The sequence below is a fragment of the Marmota flaviventris genome, chromosome 14 (assembly GCF_047511675.1).
Source record: "Marmota flaviventris isolate mMarFla1 chromosome 14, mMarFla1.hap1, whole genome shotgun sequence".
Taxonomy (NCBI): domain Eukaryota; kingdom Metazoa; phylum Chordata; class Mammalia; order Rodentia; family Sciuridae; genus Marmota; species Marmota flaviventris.
The window spans coordinates 7,808,852-7,822,614 of record NC_092511.1 but is presented as its reverse complement, the minus strand read 5'-3'; the positions used below and the strand labels follow the sequence as shown (position 1 = coordinate 7,822,614).

The following is a 13,763-nucleotide window of genomic DNA, read 5'->3' as shown; positions in this document are numbered from 1 at the left end:
TTGTTGCCCAGAGCCATGTGTAACCAACAGCACCCCAGGGTCAGCTGATGGCCAGCCAGGAACTCTGGGCAGAGCAACAGTGAGTGACTCGGCCAATCCGACCACAGCCAGAGGCCAGCTGCCTCTGACATGACCCATCACAGCAGCCCACACCTGGGCCTTCTAACCACGGCCACAGTACCTTTCGTGATTTCCCGGTGGTCACTGAGGCCCCCACAGAGGGAGATGGCAATGGATGGCAGGTCTCTCAGGCCGTCCGAGGTGCTCTCCATGCCACTGTCAGCGCCCGAGCTGCCCACAGACTGCGGGGACTGGTTGGCTGACCGGGCTCCGTTGTCGCTGGTGTGTTTGGCGAGCGCAGGAGGGTCTCCGCTGGAAGAAGGAAAGCTGCAACTGCCGAGGGTTCCCCTCCTGGGTCCCCCCGCAGCACCACATGACCCCTCAGGACAGGCTTGTCACTACAGCACCCAAAGGTAAATGAACTGCCTTGAAGAGAAAGCACCCGTTTGCCACCTGTTACATTCTCCCTGTAGCCCTCCCAACCCTGGGAGGGCACGGTTCTCGACTCTTGCCCTCCCAGACACGGCCCTCCCTACAGCCCAGGAGAGCTCACACTGGGTCCCCAGGACCACCAGAAAATCTCCCCGGGGAGGGGAAAACAGAGCTGCCAGCTGCTCTTACTTGGGTTGTGGCCACTGGATGCTGAGACCCAGCTAGCCCCGGACTTCACTGTGCCACCTATTCCCAGCCCCCAGCCTCTCACCCTCATGTCCCCAGAAGGTGGGGGTGCCGCAGGCCCACACAAGTCGGGCAGGCCAGGCTGCCGCGGCTCCCACCGCTGTGCTCGCCCACTTTCCAATCAGGCACCGTCAGCACAAGCGGGACCCACACGAACTAATGCTCAAGTTATAGAAAACGAAAGGAGGAATTAAAGGAAATTTTACTTTTTGGGAAAATACAGGGCTGCCACCTCAGGATCCATGTCTGTGAGGTCGTCCAAGTAGACGCCATCAGCACCGAGGTGTCTGCTTCGTTTATCTGAAGGAACAAATGGAAGCAGTTGGAAAAGTGCTCTCCAGAAACCACCTTGCGGAACACACCTCCAGGAACAGCATTTGAGCACAACGTGTGGATGTGTCCCTAAGTACCCAAGAACTAGGGTAAGAGGTGCAGTAGGCAGCCTCGCTGCAGGGCCAGCTGCCCGGGGCTGCACCAAGGCTCCAGCTCGCCCCACTGTGCGGTCCTGATGGAGCCCCATGGCTGCACTCAGCCCCAGCCCCGCATCCAGAGAGGGCCGAGTTGTCCTGAGCCCTGGAGGCACTGGAGCCATCACACGATCATCACTGCTATTAATGACCAACACTTTCATAAAGCACTACCCGTTAACACCCCGAGACACAGCACCCTAACTTGGGGCACAGACAATCGCTGTGCACAATGACTTCAGACTTCCTCTCCACAGAAACTGCACAGAACTGCCTGGGTGGCGATGAGGCTCGACATCATCGCCACTAACAGGCAACCAGGGGAGCACCTCAGATTCCCAGATAGGAATGCTCAGTTAGTAGAGTCTACACAACTACTCTGAAATCTGTGGTCCCCAGAACTCCCAGGTATTGAGGATGAGGGACACTCAACCTGCAGACTCGGCAAAAAAGCACAGATTAGATGCTAAGAACGTCATGGTTCATGTCTGCCTCGAGGCATTCTGAAGTGAACTCTGGGAGGAAGGAATTCAAGTGCCCAGTGGATGCGAGTCTGTGGGAATGAGCTGGGCGCAGGCCTCACACCTCTTTTCCTGGAAGGAGAGTCCGTCTTGCTTGCAGTGGGCACTGCACTGGCAGCCGGGGCCTTGAGTTCTTCCGCCATAGGCAATGGCGGGGCTGCTGCTCCCAAGGCCTCTAGGTCTTCTTCACTGACAAACTGCATCTCTGTCGGAGGCTTATTCTGGTCTGAAAGAGGCCCTCTGGCCAAAGTTGGTGATTGGTCACTAAAAGTATCTGAAGATTCGCTGTGAATGGTCTGAAAGTGAGTTTTATCACAAATTTTTCTACTGCACAGTGGGCTGGACTCTTTCATCTTGTGTGGAGATGACTAGACCAAAACAGAGAGAGAGAAGGGAGAGATTTGAGAACAGGTCCAAGCATGAGCAAAGAGAAAAATTGAGTTCCCAAAGGGGAACAAGCCTTCTGTGGCAGAGACTTAAACCTCGGGATTCACCCAGGGATTTCCACACCTGCCCAGAGGCCTAGAAACCAAGAATACAAGTTCCAAAGCAAATGAACTTGCATATACAACATCAACTGCCAAAAAGTAGTAAATGAGATCAGTAATGGCCAAGGAGTAGAAGCAACCCAAGGTCCCTCATCCTCAATACCTGGGAATTCTGGGGACCTCAGCAAAATGAGAAGCAGACTCACACAATGGGATATTTTGCAGTGATGAGAATAATGCATTACAACTACTCAGAATGATAAGGATGCATCTTACAAAACTAATCTCTGCTACTGCAAGACAGAATGCTCATCTTTGTGGGATGGAGGGGTCAGCATGGCCCTCCATGCTGCTGGCCTGGTCCTGCCTCTCCCTCTGAGAGCAGGGCGCCTAGATGAGCTCACACTGTGAAGACTCCCTGAGCTCCCACTTGTGATCTGTGTATTTCTCTATGCCTGTGTTACATTTCATTACTAAGTTCACTCCTAGATCACAAGTGAATAAGTGAAGATTTGGGGGTTGCTTGTTCAAATGGGAGGGGAAATCTCATTTCTGATTCTACTGCACTAGAGATTACCTGCTGTGGAAAAACAGGACTCAAACAAAAACCAAAATGCCATTTTCAGGCTAGGAAGGGAAGGGAATGCAGTTACTCTGCATCTGATCTGCAATGTCTACTACAGACAAAGCCACAGATCTGTGGTTACAACTGTAGAAGTGACAGGTCTGCACGTTCACACTCTGCCTCAAGCAACTACAGACAGACATGAATTTGTAAAGCTCGCTGGCTGGGTCACCACTACAGCTCATGGGCAGAGAATCAGCATTTATATAAAAGTTAAGCACAAACAAGAAAGGGATGGATCCACAGCTTTAGCCTTAACAGACTTGCTCTCCAAAAAGCTGCCCACCTGACACTGCAAGGAATGCCTCCAATCTGACTCATTCCTTCCTTCACAAATGGTCACTGTGGTACAGGAGGCTATGACCTCTTCCAATGACCTCAAGTTTTTGGTTTTTTGGGGGTTTTTCTAAGCTGGCAATATGATAGAATTCGAAATATTTATAATACATTGGAATACAAGAAAAAATTTCCTCAAAGAAAAGACTGTGTCCATTTCATACTTTTAGAAACCCATCTGTTGCCACTCCTGTGTACTTGAGATCAACCAACTACATTGTGCAGCTAGGGAATCAGGATAGGTATGTGGCACAAACAAGGAGGAAGAAAGCAAATATTCAAAGGGCTTCTGCAAGCCACACACTCTGCACATAGTATCTCTTCTAATCTATGGTCTTCTCTCATCTTACAGGTAACAACACGAGGCTACCTTTCTAGAGAGTGGTAGAGTGCGGAGTGAGCTGGCCTCCCAGGCCCTCCGCCCCATGCATTCAGCTGCTTCTCTGCTTGCTGTTCAAAGAGTCAGATTCAGAGCTCTATCAACAACGAGGGTCCAAAAATATTTACCACTTGACAAATCAAAGTCTGAGAATTTCCTGGTTTATAAGGCTCACAACCTAGTGTCCTATTCCACATCTGCCTGAGGGACACAGGAACACATGGATCCTGGCCCTCATAGCTCACTCAGCCCTTGATTCAAAGGGCTCAGCCTCAAGTGTCTCTTCCTGTGGTGCTTCTCCCATCACCACTGACCTCGCGGAAGTAACGCTGGGTGGGACTTTCTGTTTATGGCTTCTAGACATTGCGGTTTCTGTATAGGTTTTTTTGTTTGTTTTATAATTTGATTTTAGTTGTACTATAAATTGAAGACCCTAAGAGAGATCCTGAATGTTTAAAATATATAAATGTAAGACCCTTTTATAATGTTGGTAAAGCACAAAAAAGCAATTCTGCTGTTCAATGTGGTTTTATTGACTAATATCTCCTATGGTTACGCTGTGCTGTGATGTGACATTAATTCCTCATCATTCAAACTTAGGTAGAAATCCTCAGTGTGGGGCGGGATAGAGGGGAAGACTCACCTTTGCTGCCTGTGGCAGCTCTCCCCAGAGCCAGAGCATTTCTAGGTTGCTCTTCAGTGCTGACCTGTCCGTCGACTTACTGACCAGCTCGGAATCACTTTTAGGCGTTGAGGGTCGGGAACCTGAAGGACTTAAAAAAAAATAAACCCATAATTTAGATAAGGAAAAAAAATTTCCATTGCTTTTTGTCCAGGTCTGTGGTTCAAAAAGCCCAGAAAATGCACCCAACACTGTCATTCTCTATGGAGCATAGCCTCATGACAATTCCTGATTTAGCCACCAGGGGTCCCGCATCTGTCTCCAGGTGTGAGTGGTCCCAGGGGGCAAGTCTTAGGACCCTGCTGCCAAGCAAGGTAGACAATGAGAAATGGCAGTAACGAGAAAAGGAACATTGAGAAAGAGAGAAGCAAAGGTAAAGGAAACTAGTTCATTCCTCCACCAAGACCACCATCCTTTCACACCCTGTCCTGGGCTCGCCTCCCTGACTCCTTCCAAATCAAGTGTCCCAACTCCCAGACAGCTGCAGAGGATCCTGGCCAGCTCTGACATTACACGGAACGAATATTGAAAATATTTACAAATCTGCATTAGTTCTGAAAACTAGAGAAACTGTATCATGTAGCAATTTCCACAGAGAAACTCTATAACAAGGCAGGAGCATCATCTCCCAAGCTCTCTTCCAGGGATACTCCCAATTTGCCAAGGCTCCTTCTGCACTGATCTCACACCACTTCACTCAGGCCAGCCTCTAAGTAAGTGGCTGCAACAAGCTGTTCCCTCCAGGTTTTCTATAGTTTTACTCCTAACACCTGAACAAAGTTTTACTTCTGTCCAACCAAACTGGATAAAAGAATCAAATATGTTCAAGATTCCCATAGCACACTAAATGACACAGAGACAAGAAGAAAATACCATTTACTTAATTCTTGAATTATTCCCCTATATCAATTTCCTCCAAGGGAAGATGGCAGAGTCTTTAAATAAAGCAGGAAACAAAGAGACCACAACTTCCCCTCACATCTCCTTTCACAGACCTTATCTAGCCTCCTCAGCAACCTCTCATTGATGCGCACGGTCTCCTTTATCTGTCTGAGTTAGAGTTCAACCCAGCTGAACATAAACACTTTCCTGTCAGTAAAGGAGAGCTAATGACGGTATGTAACTTGTGGCCAACAGAGGTGTTCCCTGTGGCTAACCGGATGTCCTTTAGTCAACTCATTTGCAGCCAACACACTGAATGCACTCTTCCCACTGAGGTGCAGATAGGCTGGAACCTCCCACCTTGGTGCTGGCTGACCACTGAGTTTTCCAGGTGGCACGAGCTACGGGGCAGCCCCCACATTGCAGTTCATCTTTCTATGGGGAGGAGGCTCCTAATAAACCACACTACAAGGCTTACACCATGAGACAGTGGAAGTGTATGTGTGTGTGTGTGTGCGCACACACGCACACGCACGCACGCGCGTGCGCGCACACACACGCACAAACACACACACACAGTTATACTCTTAAGAAAGCTGTCCATGAGGAGGAATACTGGGTCCCGCACCCGCCTGCCTGGGTGGGGAGGGCTCGCTGCCCCTCAGCATCCTGCTTCCTCTCCCTCTATAACTGTGCTTTCCTCTCCTGGCACTCATGTGTCCGCAATCACATGTTCACACCACTGAAACAAAAAAGGGAGGGCTGTGGCCCCTGAGTCCACTTCCCTGGGGCCCTCACGGAAGTCCACCCTGACCAGCTTCCTATTTAAAATCTCCTCCCTTCTACATTACACGCGAAATCTACTTACATTTTGTTCTCAGTTCTTGGGAACAGCAGTGGTCTGACCCACAGCACTGAGGTTGCTCTAGAGCAGGGCTCAGCTAACTGCTCCGGTCAAGGGCCCAGTGCAAAAGGCTGTGGGTCACATGGTCTGCTGCAACTGCTCGATTCTGGATTCTGCCACTGCAGCACAAAAGCAGCCCAGCCCATATGCAAAGGGACTCGCTATGCTCCACAGAACTCCACAGAAGCACAGGGCAGACAGGACTGGGCCCTGGGCTGACATTTGCCAACCTCTGCTCTAGAAGAATGAAGACGCTAAACATGGTGCCAGTGGCCCACCCCAGCTCTGTGGCCACTCACACTCCAGTCCTTCATGAAAGCTACATGTGGAGGGAGCCCATGGAGGCACTGAGGTGTATGAGTCCTGTGAAGGTCATAAGCTGGAGGCACCTCCTTCAGGACAAATATGACATGACCATAAACACTGCCCTGCTCCAACAGACGCTGCACACACACACACACACACACACACACACACTCACACACACAGAGCCCTGCTCCAACAAATGCTGCACACACACACACACACACACACACACACACAGAGCCCTGCTCCAACAGATGCTGCACACACACACACACAGCCCTGCTCCAACAGATGCTGCACACACAGAGCCCTGCTCCAACAGATGCTGCACACACACACCCACACACACAGAGCCCTGCTCCAACAGATGCTGCATACACACACACACACACACACACACACACAGAGCCCTGCTCCAACAGACGCTGCACACACACATACACACACAGAGCCCTGCTCCACAGACGCTGCACACACACACACACAGCCCTGCTCCAAAAGACGCTGCACACACACACACACACACACACACACTCCACAACCAGCAGAGGGCACTGAGGCCCATGGAAGAGGAGCTGGGGGGAGACAGGCTGAGGCTGAGTGTGATTCATCAGAATTGTGATTCTAGAATGGCCCCTTATCAAACATCACACTTAAAGTAAAGGGTTATTCAAAAAAGTAAGCCTACAAGGTCGCTGGCTAGCTGGCTAATTTGCAAAAACAAGGCGCTCATCAGCCTGCACACTTCTCAGGACTTCGCCAGCCCCAGGTGGGCTGTCAGCTGTAACTATCCATGACCTGACCTCATTTTAAAATCGCCTTTCTTCTTCACAACAGCCTCTCAATAAAGTGCACCCTGAGGCTTGGCTCCTTAATCAAAAAGAAAAAAGGTTTCTCCTTGTAGAAATTCCCCATGGCTTCATTTGCTGAAGTTCCTATTCGAGTCGTGCAAGTCCAAGTCGGTAAGTCAAAGTATGGACATTGCTGAGGAGCCGAGAGCAGAAATCCCAGACAACAGCATCAGTGACGGTGCAAATGAGGTCCTGAAATCCATGCTGTGCTCTTCTTCTAAATCCTGCTCTAGAAATGCTGTGGAAAATTCTGAACCCATTATTCAGATAGCCTGATAGGCTACTGAAATATTTATAATAAATGATGACTTATACTAAAGTAACATCCTAAAAAGAGCTTGTAGGCTTATTTGTTGAACAACCCTAGACATAAAACAAAAGATCACATTCCCAATCTATATCTCATTACTCTAGTGTTCAAAGCACTCCACAGAATTAGGAAGAGTGATATGTCAACCATCATTTCCAGAGAGTCAAATTTAGGACTTTAAAAAATATATATCTAATAATCTACAAACGTTTCAGGTGAAAGAAAAATAATCTATATGTATTTTCTTCAGAGGTGAGTTGGTTAGTAAAATAGATTTGTGTAGATCAAAACCTCCACTCCCTATCATTGACAGGCATATTCTTCATCAGTCATTTGGTTAATTGGAATAGACAGACTCAGGAGTTAGATCAACATTTCCACTGCTGAAAGCGCCCAGTCAGGAGCGCAGCACATCTACCTTTCTGAAGCATGGAAGTGGGAAGGCTGCGGAGGGCAGGAACTAGACAGGCCACCCTCGGCTGCAGCTGCAAGATGAGGGGGAGTCCTTTTGCCATCTACCGGGCTGCTGGACACACCACATGATACACATTGAAAGAAAGAAAAAAATCAGAGGTCAATTAAGTGAAACTTCTTGTAAACTTTTTAGCTACTCTCAACAGTAATGTCCATAAAAAAATGAAAACATTCAGGCTTCTGACAGCAGAGCTCTCTGGGCCAAGATCATGAAGAATTCAACTTAACTTTCCTGTTTTTCCACAAAAACAGGAAGGAAAACCCTATTTCAATTTCCATTTCATCCATGTGCCCACAAAAGATGGCCTGTCTCTGACTGTAGCTTAGTGCTTAATCAGACCACACACCCAAAGTCCTGAGCATCTATGCTGTCAATTATCTCTGCATATGGAAATATATCTACTTAGCCTAACTTGTAATTCCATTTAACAGTGGTCACTGTCGAATCATTATTCTAGATTATTCTAAATTCATAACGCAAAATACTAGACACAGAAAAACTTACTCGTGGCTGTGTTTAAAACATTTATTTTATATTCTTAAGACTAATGTATAGATGTTTCAACCTACTAGTGTTTCTAAATACTGTGCACTGTTTCCTCCCATAGAGGTTATCCCCGCAGATCCAGGGAAAGGACACACGGGGCTCTGGAATGGCCCTGAGTCTATACTGTTCAGTACAATGAGCCACTGGTCACATGTAGCCCTTGAGCACTTCAAATGTGGCCAGTCCAAATTGAGATGAGCTGTACATGGAATATGCAAAAGAATTTTAAAGCAGCATGAACACAGAACATGAACTATCTCATTGATTTTATCTTTAAATTGACTACTTGTGGAAATAATATTTCAGATATACTGGGTCAAATGAAATCTACCCTTAAAATTAATTTCACTCTTTGTACTTTTTAAACATGGCTACCAAAAAAATTAAAATTACATATGTAGCTAAGCACTGTATTTCCATCAGACAGGGCTGGTCACCATACATCAGAGCCCCAGGCTCACCCTGGGACCAACATTCGCTGCCAGCCCTGGCTGGGCACAGGCACAGGACACACCCACCCAGCGCCCACCCCCCAACATCAGCACATGCTGCTGCCTCTCTCTTGAGATCACCCTGAGCCAACTGGACCCAGGAGAGTGCTCTGATGAGACCAGCCTCGGGTTGGAGCCCTCTACAGCACACAGAGATGCAGGAGCTCGTCCAGCTCCATTTCAGGCCACTCCAGAGGAACCACCCAAGGACGTGACTGTCTGTAGACCAGTATTTTTCTCACTTTTTTCTCTCATTAACACCACACCCCTGAGCATTTCAAGAAATTAGTAGTCTGACCCCACTCCCATGGCATTCTAATGCCATACCCTGTCAGAGATGGCAAGGCTTTATATCATCTAGGATCTGTTTGCCACCCAAGAACCAGTTTTTGCCACAACAGGAGTGATAGGAGTGATACTGCCCCTTTTGAGAACACACAATTTAGATCCATTCCCTTCCCCAGAGGGAAAAACCAGGCAAAAGTGCTCCTGTGTTCTCCAAGGCTTCCCTGATTTAAAGTCTGTGGAGTCTTCGGGAAGGCGATCTGCACACCTAGCAGCCAAGTTCACCTGGGAGCTCCTAGGCAGCTCCATGTGTTCAGGGAAATACACACTCTTGAATCGAGCAGCATGGGTTAGGTGTGGGATAAGCCGTCACTGTAGCAGCCCTGAGGGACCTCAGCACCTGGAGCCTCTCTTGTCTGAACCTGACTTCACCAAGGACCATGACGGCCTCTGCCACCCTGCCTCCTGCTAACAATCAGCACTTCATAACTAGCCAGCGTTTCTCCTCCAGCATCACCGGCAGACAGCTAACTCAGCAAATGAATTCAGTGTGTGATCTGCGCCCGTCCTGGTTTTACTCAGTACCTGCTACTCTACATTGAGGTTTTCTGGTCCTAGTTGTTTTCTTTGGTATTTATATTCCATTATTTTCTTTGACATGCTTCCGGTAACTGGCTCCTAACTCTTTGGACAGGGACGAGTGAACCATGACCCACACATAGGCAACTCACCTGGGGTTGGGGGACCACTCTCGATCTGAATTGGGGTATGATGCTGACTGGGGATAAGGCAAGACTGAGGGGAGGTTTTCCTTGGGAACTTCATCTTGGAATGGCGATATGTCACTAGGAAGAGTTCTGGAGGAAAAAAGGTTAGAGTCAAAGAACTTCCAGGGACATATTCATAATAAAGTCAAGTTCTAAGTTCTTTCTGTAAGTATTTCATCAACCAGCGTGAAAGCTTAGGCAGTGGAGACGAGAAAAATATAGAGATGAGCAAAAAAAATGTGTTTGTGTGTCAGGCTGAGTCACAAATTTAAAAATGCTTTGTTTAAGCATTTGGACTCAGTCATAGGGCACGTCACCCTGCTTTCCTGTCCCACTGCAGCATCTTACTGTCACCCTCTGCATTACACCTCACAAATGTATGAGAGGCAGATCTGGCCCAAAACCAGACCCAGGGGTTACAAAACCCTTGCTATATGCAGGTGGAACTGCCTTGTAACTACAGGGCCAGGCCTGAACCATGTTCTGTCAGCCAGAATAAATAAATGACATCAACCAAATGTATCTTTTCATCACCAAGCGAGGGCCACACTGCCCAGTCTCTGATACATGAGCATGCTCACAGCAAGATGTGATTCACTCCTGCAGAGGCCATCTGCCTGCACCCACGACGGGGCCTGCAATGCCTGCAGCCAAGTTCCAGAGCTCAACATCACCCAGAGGTGCAAGAACAAGCCCAGCCCCCACTTCTGCACCCACAGCAGCCTGGAGGCCACTGGAGTGAGGAAGAGCATCGCTGCCCACCCACCTTCATCTTTAGCCAGAAAAAAAAAATCCTATCCTGAACAAGGAAGCAGGGACATTCCTGTTGTTCCTTATCCCCTGTTTACGTTAACAAGATGTAAAAACAATTATCAAAAAGAACACTAAATTATATGTAAAATAGAAACAGCAAGTATTCTTTAAAAATGAGTTTTGTCTTCCTAACTGGCATTTTTCACCAAAATAGCAATATATAAAAACAGAATTTCACTACACTCTTAGAAAGAAAAAAAAATAGGGGGAAAAATATCCATTAAACTTTGGGCCTAGCCTAAATTAAGAAGGACACAGTGGGGATGCAGACGAAAGTGAGCATGCACTAGTCATTTCACCCTCAGCCTGTCACATGTCAGCAACCTACAAATAGCCAACAGCCACGCGCAGAGCTGGTGCTCAAAATAGAGCCCAGAGCTCCTGGGTGCGCTTCTTAGGCTGCTAAGGCCCTGGGTTCACCCCCAGCAACAAAAACTAATTAACAAGGTCTGAGGAAATGACTTTGTTCACCCACTGCTCATCGACTGCGTCCTGCTTCCTGGTTCTACTCTGAGCTGAACTCGGCGGCCACAGAGCTGGCCCTCTCCTGCACTCTCCCAGTGAGAAGCTACATGGAATCTCAACTCCACTCAAGACACTCGATTCCAAAATCCAGACTAAAGGGCCTAAAAGTAAGAAATTCTGAGGAGTAAAAAAAAAAAAAAGAGCTTATAAAAACCATCTTAAAAGCTACTTCCTCCAACCCCATGTGCCCCGCCCTCCCTGGGCCTTCACCTGCTGCCGTCCAGCGGCCCTGAGTCCTCATCCGAGCTCATCTCTATGGGAAACATGTCTTCGTCCTCAGACGTGTTCGTGTTGTCGTCCCTCTTCAGGCTGTCCAGTTGGGACTTCCTCCTCCTTTTCCGCCTCTTCTTTACCAAGGAGCCACTGGATGAGGTCTCGCTGGGTGGCACAACCTGGGGAGGCGTGCAAGGGTCCAGGCTCCTCACCCTGTCTGCCGAGTTCCTTTTCAGCTGGGACTCCATTCTCGAAGCTCCTTCTGACAAGATAGGGGAGGTGGCCAGGTACATGGGGATCACTTCCTGGGGAAAGGACGCATTTTCAAGAGTCTGATTAATTTGGGCTCAAGGAGCAATAGCCAGGTCAGCAATTTACCAAATGCCATCTGTATTCACATAATTAGAACCCAGTGAATCAAGAATCAGTGATTTCAAGCCTCCACAATTCTTCCTCACCTGAAATACCCAGAGCAGAGAGAAAAAGGAAGGGCTCTAGGTCACCACTTGGTGCTAGAAGGCGACTCAGCTCTGCACTTTGTCGTGGGTGTCAATGTGGGTGGGGGAGACAGGCAGAGCGAATGTGTGTGTACCTTTTAAATATTTTTTCTTTTTGTTTCTATTTGTTCTTTTTTCAACTTTTTTATTTCTTTTTATTTTTGTGTGTGAGCCAGCACTGTCCATGATCAGTGGTGCAGGACGCAGCGCATCTTCCAGCAGCCTCCCAGATGCCCAGTGAGGTGGAGGGGAGCAGGCCACTGCAGGGTGCAGCCTCTGTGGCTCCCCAGCCCACAACACTTCTTGCAGCCTAATAGGTGTGAACAGGCTGAAAAGGCAAGTGGCTGCTTAAGTATGAAGAGGTCCCATCAGGACACCCTTAGGAACCATCAGGCATCCTCAGGCCTTCGCATTCACAGAGACAGAGCAGACAGCTGGGGTCCCTGACAGCCACAGGGCCATGACAGGACAGGCCTTCCCGCTTCGGACCTCACAGGAACACCAGCGCTCTAGGCGTTCACTTAGGCCTGGGGCTACAGGGAGCCATTCCTTCCCACCATGCTCTCTGCTGGTAAGAGGATCTAGTTCACAAGAATCTCAAGGAGGAATCACTACTCAGATCCCTCCGGTGAGCAAAAGAGTTCAAGGGGAAGCAGGTACAGCTCTGTGGCAGAGCTAGCCTAGCATGAGCAGTGCCTGTGTTCAAACCCTGGTCCCTCCAAAAACATTTAAAAATTAAAAAGTAGTTTGGTTTGTCTTGGAAGGAAACAGCAGTAAATCTTTGCAGCCTTGGATTTGGCAAAGGAGTCCTAGCTAGATAGAACACCAAACAATGAACAACAAAATAAAAACTAGAATAATTAAAGTTAAACAAAATCCTTTTAAAGAGAAAGAAAAAACAGGCAAAGCTCAAAATGTGGAAGTGACTCTGACCACACAGCCTTCCTCACCTGATCATTATCAGTCTCTTGAACAAAAAATGCTTCTCCATTATCACCCAACTTCATATGCAAATCCACAGATTCACCGTTGATTTCTATGTCAACCTGAGGGAAAGGCATGGTTAGGAACACAGGAGCTCCACCAGGACACCTCAGGGAGCAGCCACACCCCCACACACTTCAACCCCAGTGCCCTGAGCACTGGGGTTCTGGGCTAAGAGGCCCTTGACCATGAGGAATGAGACCCAGAATGGAAGAGCTCCTCAGAGCCCACCTGGGGTCCAGCCTCTCCTTTTCTAACGTAGGGGCTGAACCCAGGGTCTCACAGCTGGTTAGTGATAAGAGTTCAACTTCAGACTAGGTCAACACCTCCCCAGCCAAGCACTGGTCCTGGGAGAGAGCAAATGCGAGGAGGAATCCAGTGCCAGCCTGGGAGCCTTCTGGCTGAGGCCTCGGCAGAAGAGAGCAGAGGCAGGCCAGCGCTGCCCCATGGTCCCCCTGAGCCACAGAACCCGGGCCTTGATAAACAGCTGTGCCTCTATCTTTCAGAGTAACTGACAGTCACAGCCACTGGAGCAGTTTGAATTAGTGACTGTCAACTCAGGGAACTGCCATTCCCAAGGGACAACTAAAAGCCAGGTCTCAGAGCTCGGGGTGTGCAACAACACAGAAGCAGGATGCAGTCCTTAAGGAAGCCAAGCACTGGCTGACGGGGCCCCAG

At 48.5% G+C, this 13,763-nt stretch overlaps 1 protein-coding gene across 8 annotated transcripts in view; it reads right to left on the bottom strand.

The window, feature by feature from the left end:
* Nucleotides 1-13,763, bottom strand: part of Lpin1 (lipin 1) — a 59,075-nt gene that overhangs the window by 34,138 nt on the left and 11,174 nt on the right. For 7 of the 8 annotated variants that reach the window (XR_011704308.1, XM_071601350.1, XM_027937786.2 and 4 more), the window contains 8 exons: nt 13,052-13,147; nt 11,602-11,909; nt 10,018-10,143; nt 7,908-8,015; nt 4,198-4,327; nt 1,791-2,094; nt 945-1,038; nt 182-372 (listed from right to left, as the gene is read on the bottom strand). Coding sequence is in view for 7 of the 8 variants with exons in the window: in XM_071601350.1 (XP_071457451.1) it covers nt 182-372; nt 945-1,038; nt 1,791-2,094; nt 4,198-4,327; nt 7,908-8,015; nt 10,018-10,143; nt 11,602-11,909; nt 13,052-13,147 (1,357 nt within the window). In the remaining variant the exon portion in view is untranslated. The remainder of the gene's footprint in view (nt 1-181; nt 373-944; nt 1,039-1,790; nt 2,095-4,197; nt 4,328-7,907; nt 8,016-10,017; nt 10,144-11,601; nt 11,910-13,051; nt 13,148-13,763) is intronic. The other variant, XM_027937787.2, reaches the window with a different exon arrangement.